This window comes from Suillus discolor (assembly GCF_016758755.1).
Source record: "Suillus discolor strain FC423 chromosome Unknown F5147scaffold_278, whole genome shotgun sequence".
Classification (NCBI taxonomy): domain Eukaryota; kingdom Fungi; phylum Basidiomycota; class Agaricomycetes; order Boletales; family Suillaceae; genus Suillus; species Suillus discolor.
The window spans coordinates 1,883-9,316 of record NW_024541525.1 but is presented as its reverse complement, the minus strand read 5'-3'; the positions used below and the strand labels follow the sequence as shown (position 1 = coordinate 9,316).

The 7,434-nt window shown below is 44.5% G+C and overlaps 2 protein-coding genes across 2 annotated transcripts; both read left to right on the top strand.

Moving 5' to 3' along the window:
- Positions 1–274: 274 nt before the first annotated feature.
- On the top strand, positions 275–867 carry F5147DRAFT_590005 (uncharacterized protein; the record flags this gene model as incomplete). Its single annotated transcript, XM_041432156.1, has 4 exons — positions 275–319; positions 373–501; positions 557–702; positions 750–867. Coding segments are annotated over 4 exons (438 nt in total), but the record flags the coding sequence as incomplete, so codon positions are not given.
- Positions 868–2,727: 1,860 nt separating this feature from the next.
- Positions 2,728–4,832, top strand: F5147DRAFT_748926 (uncharacterized protein; the record flags this gene model as incomplete). Its single annotated transcript, XM_041440118.1, has 8 exons — positions 2,728–2,941; positions 2,998–3,240; positions 3,304–3,518; positions 3,552–3,675; positions 3,739–3,806; positions 3,957–4,125; positions 4,150–4,425; positions 4,480–4,832. 8 exons carry the CDS (start codon positions 2,728–2,730, stop codon positions 4,830–4,832), a joined length of 1,662 nt encoding a protein of 553 aa, XP_041284401.1.
- Positions 4,833–7,434: the final 2,602 nt, after the last annotated feature.

The window sequence follows — 7,434 nt, the reverse complement described above, 5'->3', positions numbered from 1 at the left end:
CTTAGCCTGGTCTGTGCGCTCCATATGGTCTATTTAAGCACAGTAGTTACCGATTGTATTCCTCACTTTAATCTACTGGGTTTTACCTGGAACTCGTCCTTTAGCAAGGTCTCCAACCTTGCTATCTAAGAAACACTATTCTAAGGGAGTCGCCTACACTTGCCTTAGCCAGAAACCTTCTGACCTTTCTGTAGAGAGAAGAAACCACGTCTGTCTTGCTTATAGCAGATCGTCCATTCGGACTTAGACAGCTCGACTTATCCCAGTCGTAACAGAAGATCCCTGGAAGGGTTTACTGAGGAGTGAAATACTAGTCTTTGTAAGTTCACTCTATTGGCGGTACATTCTCCATCAAAGTGATTTTTTTGATAGGGCTTCAAACATGTCTTCATGTCTCCGAGTTCGGTAGATAAGGATCCTAAAGCTACGTGCTCCAGTAATGCTTACCTGCACGGTATGAAGTCTGTGACTAAAGGATCTCTGGCCTATATTGCCACACAGGTGTGCAGGAAATTTAATAAATCATCCCTCTTTACTATTTTTCCTTCCCTGGCAGGTTCAGTTTTCATTAAGCTCGTCATCCGTATTTTCCCGTACCGATATGGTGACGGACTCAGAAAATTTCTATCATAGCATCCTTGACCTATTGGAAGATCCTGATGAAAGTGAGGAAGTAGTCAAGCTGATGACGTGGTGGACGCAGTTCGTAATGATTTCCTCGCCTTAATATCTAAGTTAACACCTTCCAGTCGGGTTTTTCCTAATTCTTCATCTGCACAGCGCAATGTCAGCAAAAACAGTGCACTGTCAAAGATTCGGGAAAAATGTGCTGCCCTACAAGCCACTGCCAGTGCTGGCATCAATTAGTCCATTGTCTTTAGTTATTTTTCATAATACACTATTGTAAAGCCTGTGACCCCTAATGCAATTGATGAAAGCTCCATCCATGATTTATACAGCACAAAATATATTGCACAATGATCCCCTATGTTGAAGGCTATGGCTGAGATAATGAAGCATCAAAATTTAGCATTGTGACAACCCAATGTTACACCCCGAATAATTGATATTGATTGGAGACTTGATCAAAATAAGAACAATTTGGTGAACATGATAAGGCAATTTACCCTGCAGCACACAGTTGTGAATTGCAGCTTCTGCCATCAGAGGCTGCCTATATAAAGTCAGACATGTTTTATGGACATGATGAGTCAATATCACTCCACAGTAGTTTGGTGGATATGATAATATAATATCATCCTGCAGCACATAGTTTCTCATTGCAGCCTCCGCCATCAGAGGCTGTCTATACAAAGCCAGACTTATTTGGTAGATATGATAATACAATATTGCCCTGCACCATGTAGTTGCCAATTGCAGTTTCTACCATGAGAGGCTGCCTATATAAAGCTAGACATAGATAGATTCATTGGACAATAACACAGCACTGTGATAGTAGATTGCAACATGATATGATAGGTCTGCCAATATTATAGCTGTGGGAGATTCCACCAATGTAGTCTGACTTTCTATTCCTTTAACATATCATTTGTAATTGTGATACATATTTTTAATATTTTTCATTAGATAAAGCTAGCCAAATCTTTGCCATATTTGGGTCAAAAGCCTGATGGACAGGCGGCTGATTCTTAGACTTCAGCTTGGCTGCTCGCATGATGGCAGCCTTCTTGGTGGGAGTGAGTGGCACCTGAGACATGTTGCCTAAACAAATGCCATGAAAGTGAGAGACTCAAACAAGATGGAAAGAGATAGGTGAAAAAAATCACTTACAAATCCCGCTGTAGAGATACAACAATTGCTGGGCACTACACAAAGTAAGTAGCCAGCAATATAAAAATGTTGTGGTCGTGCACAGCCTAGTCTGCTATACTTGCAAGACAAGTGCGTTCGACCCGAGGGGTTAGCTATTTGGAATGGTCTGTAGTTAGTGAAATGATAAATGGTCAAAAGTCCGAGCACGAGGAACAAAGTCCGAGGGTATATCTATGATGTCTGACGCCAAAGTGTCGGGTCCAATGTTTTCAGGTTTCGGGTTAGCGGGTTTCAGGTTTGGGTTTAGCGATAGCGAATGTCGGGAAAGCGAGTGGTATGTGGATATATGATAATGACAGGTATTTTGGATAGAAAGAGCAGTAATATTCGCAATGTCAACTAAGAACTATGAAATATCGGGTTTGACCACCAAGTATCGGGAAACGGCTCCCTACTACTTGGATAATGAAAATACTCGTAGTCAGTCCAATATATATGTAAGTACATAGAAATCCGGAAGGCCATAGGCGAAGGTAGTGGCCGATGATTTCGGGTCCAAAGTACATGTAAATAAACACGAGGTGCTGCGGATGATGGGAAAACATGTAATAGCACTGGCTACGACGTGAGTAATGTGCGAAATAATCAACTACGCACTTAGTGGGGCTAGCAAGACAAGACGGGACACAGATAGGACAAGAGTGCGGGAAAATATCGGGTCCGATGCGGCTGAAACATCGGGTCCACTAGTCAAAGCATCAGGTTGAGCAGGTTAGCATCGGGTTGTGATTAGTGCGCAATGGGCATTGGATATGTATTGAGAAATAAGAGAATACGTGCTCAGCGCGAGCTTGAGTGCTACACCGCTCATTCCGTTATATCCTGATACCTGTCAACCTGATGCCTGTCAGCCCAAAAGTTCTGTAGTTATTAATCTGGGCTCACCGTTCAATCATGCCAATCTGTGAGGGCTGCTGCTCAGTGTTCACTGAGAGTGGTTACTCCCATCACCTCGCACAAACTACGAATCCATCCTGTGTCAATATCTATGAAGAAATGCATACCTGTGTGGCGAGTGACTCACCAGAACAGGATGGGGATATCAAAGAGGAGAATGACGAGGAAGGTGATAACAAGGAGGAGAACGATGAGGAAGTCGACAACAATGGTTGGGTGGCAGAGCAGGAAGATGATTGGAGCCGGGTAAGTACGGGATGCTGATAGCTACTGGCGATGGGATTGTTCGGCGTGGTCATCCTCTGGTGGCATGCTACATTGGAGATTACCCAGAGCAACTGCTGGTGACCGGCATGAAGACTGGAGAGTGTCCAAAATGTGACATACCTTCGATGGAGCTTGGTAGCAAAGATCATCCATTCGAGCTGCGGGACTTGGATGAGATTTTGGATGCACTGGCATTGGCTGATGAACATCCGACTCAGTTTGGGAGAGCTTGTCGTGATGCAGGTATGTGTTGTTTCTAGCTCAATCGTGCTGACCTGGTCATGACTTGCCTCTTATCACTGGCAGGCATGAAACCTCTGTATCATCCTTTCTGGGAGGAACTCCCGCACTGCAATATCTATCACACGATCACGCCAGATGTCCTCCACCAATTGTACCAAGGCCCGGTCAAGCATCTCATTGCCTGGATTAAATCAGCTTGCGGCGAGGCAGAAATAGATGCGCGCTGCAAATGGCTCCCTCCAAACCACAACATCCACCTCTTCATGAAAGGCATCTCAGTGCTGTCATGAGTCAGTGGAACGGAACACCAGCAAATATGCCAATTTCTACTTGGCATCATCCTTGACATCTGTTTGCCTGACAACACTTCCACAGTTAGACTTGTCCATGCTGTACTCGGGATACTCGACTTTTTGTATCTCGCTCAATACCCATGTCACTCTGATTCATCTTTAGAGCTCCTCCATGATGCGCTCGATTGATTTCACGACAATAAAGCTATCTTCGTCAATTTAGGTATCCGTGCATCATTTAACCTCCCAAAACTCCATTCATTCCAGCACTATGTCTCAATGATTTGTCTGTTTGGAACAACGAACAATTATAACACTGAATATACCAAATGACTGCACATTGACCTGGCGAAGGATGCATATCATGCGACTAATCATAAGGACGAATACATGCAAATGACTCTGTGGCTTGAACGATGAGAGAAAATCATGTGGCATGATAAATTCATTCAATGGCAACTCAGACTCCAGCTGAACTCCCAATCACATCATCCCCTACACCACTCTGACATCATATATTCCCAACAACTGAAGGTGGCAAAGCATCCGTCCATCAAACGAGTGCCATTGGCATCACTAGCTGAACATTATGGTACATGACACTTTCAGGCCGCAGTGGCGTGTTTCATAGTCCAAGTCATGCACCCCAATTTGACTGCAAGGCAGTCTGAAGATGCGGCCTGCGACATCACCCTTCTGTTCCAGTCAGTATCAGTCTTCCACAAAGTCCATTATGGTGCTGTTCATGATGATGGTAGCATGGTAAATAATGATACTGTCGACACAATACACACATGGCCTGTGCGACACGATGGCCATGACAGGAGAGTGCCTGCAAGGTTTGATACGGCACTTATTAATCTGGGCAATGGCAACAAAACGGGCGTGGAAGGTGAACATCCTGATCTATGTATGTGAGACACTGATGCTAATTGAATACTAACAGGATATCGTGTTGCGCAAGTTCGTTTCATATTCGCACTGTTGGCCAATGTCAAGCGGGCTCTATTTCACAAGGTTAATGTCCCTGATCACCTTGCATACATCGAGTGGTTCACACCCTTCCCTGCCACCCCAAACATTAATCATGGGATGTATAGCATCTCGCGCGCACTTCAGGATGGTGAGAGGCAAGCAAGCATTATTCCTGTGCGTAATATTTGCCACTTGGTGCACTTAATTCCTAAGTTTGGTGCGGCGGCCCTGCATGACTGGACTATGAGCAATGTATTGGATCAGTGTAGTATATTCTTTGTTAACAACTTTACTGACAGACATGTGTATGTGACTATATTGTAGTTAAATGGTGCAGCTTCGAAGCTTCAATGATGAGTTGAAATTAAATTAAGATAGACGCCCGTACATCTGCAAGCATTGAAGCGACAGTGTTAAACACTCTTAATGGTGCAAGAGTTGGGGACAGCTGTGAGGTTGAGTGTTAGTCTTGAAAAGATTCTTGGTCAGCGTAACAAGGAAGGTGGTGGATGGTACACAGGGTGAACAGGCAGCTGCCGAACATGTGTTTCGAAGCATCCGTTATTGAATGTTGAATGACGAGTGCGCCTCTTGACAGCTCAATTCTCACGGTTCGGTGTAACATTGATCTGTGAAATTTCCTTGACATCACTTCAATCGCTGACTGTTGTCTTGTGCTTCTGTGTGCCAGTGTACTAATCAATTATGTTAATGGTGCGAAGGCTCTATTTATATGCTACAGAAAATCAGACTCACTATGTTACAGGACTCCATTGCCGAGAAAGAGAATTGGATTGCTGGAAAGCGGTCAGTTTTTCAGTTGTGCCATAAGCCAATGGCTTCTCTGAGCTGATTGGAATCTATAGTCCATGCTCACCTTCACTGGACTCTGCAGATGGGAGATCACCCCCAGTGTTATAGTCATCTGCAACATCTACAAGAGCCTCCGCTCTGCTAGACTCCCGACACAGCGGCACGCCGCCAGAACTTAGAACGACAGCAGTCTGGACCGCTGTGACACCGCCCCTAGCCTAGAAGGCCTTGTGCCTGATCCATGGAGGCTGTGTGCCTCATGGACACCTAGACCGGCGCATGTATGCCTCATGCCACCTCATGTAGATGCGCAGCAACACTTGGCGCCTCACGCTTGATCAGAGGTTAAGCCTCATGTATCTTATCTATCCTCATGGTTGACCTCATGCACTCTTATCTCATGATGCCATAGATTCATAGATATACTATTAGATACAGACTGAGCTTGAACCCTTATATATTGGCATATATAAGTAGATAAATTACTGTACTAGTTCTTTACTTTAATCTACTAGGTAGATCCCCAGAACTTGGTCTTTAGCTTGTCTAATCCACTTGCTTCCTTGAACACCTCGCTGCACTTCTAAGTCGCTCCCTGCACCTTAGCCGTATTCTCACTAGACCTTCATCTCAACGAGGCGCCACCCTTACCGACATAGACGGAGAGACCTGCTAGCATTCCACTAGCCTGTAAGATACCCTCGACATGCTTCGCGTGTCAGTCCATTCGGACCAGTGTTGAGAAGACTTATCCTAGTCGTAACACCCAGTAAGAACTGGCTGTGCTTGAAACAGCCGGGGTGTGCCATAATATGCTTATCGTAGTGGCTGAGGAAAAATGTATAGATTAGCACATATTGGATATAAAACGGTTGATTTAGCATATTGACAATACATAAGACGGGCAAAGCCTCTGATGCTGCCTTATGTTTTTCTTCGCAGAACATATGAAAATCACACTGGTGCATATTAGAGTGTGCTTTTGATTCCCTGGGTGAATGTGCTCATACATGCTATAATATGATTATGCTCAGATGTTGTGTGATTATGCTGGGATATAAAACACACCTGTCGCACTAGCACAGCTCTAAAATACTACAGAAAGCGACGAAAATATGGAATAAAACTGGGAAAACGTGTTGAATGCAGCATCGAAAGTGTATGAGGTGGGGATCGAAACAGTGTTAAAAGTGTCTGGAAGGCGGTGGGTAAGATGGAAGACGGCCTGAGACAGCTCAAGAGAACTAGTGCAACAGGCCTTTGCAAACACCCTTGGTTGAAGCATTGTCGGCAACCTGTAGTAGCCCTCTCAGAATAGTAACCCGTAGCAACATGGACTGCTCACTAGTTCTGCTGCCTTGTTATTGTATTCCTGACATTGACCGTGAATATAGCATGTATAGAACGACAACATAATGACTTACCTTGCGCCGGTCCACAGTGAGATCCCCTAGTAGCATTGGACTGTCACAAACTGCTTTGCCCCTGAGGTCCTGGATGTCCAAGACTCACTGGCAACCTGTTGCGAGCAGACGCGTAAGACAGCATCAACAAATAAAAAAAGTCATGCACCATAGAGTAGCCTTGGTTTCATGGTTCCAGTGTGGACAAGTCATCAATAAGTCAGTGCATGGGGACCAGCATCATCTTCTCGCACTGATCTGAGGCTAGGTTCTGTTGAAAACAATGTCCTACAAGTCCCATCATTCTCATCTTATTTCAGGAATATATGCGCATGAAAATAATATGATGACATACCACAGCATCACAGCTGTCCCAATACAATAGATCCCTGTGATATAGGACTAAACATAACAATCATCCTGCTGCTCTAACTTGTGTGGTCAGTGGAGGAAAACAGCAGGACTTTTGACTCAGACTTAGACTTGGCAGAGGTGGGTGGGAGGAAGAAAAGTGGGGAGGAAGAAATTGTGGGGCAACAGAAATTTAGCCCCAACAATTTATTCTTTGGGGAATCGTAGTTTGCAATATTAATGATGTAATGGGCTTCGTGAGGCAAAGATTGCAAGTACTTAATTATTAGTGATGCAAAGTTTGTGTTTGCGATGCGGAGTTTGTACTTTGCAATACGGAGTTTGCACTGTATGTGCGA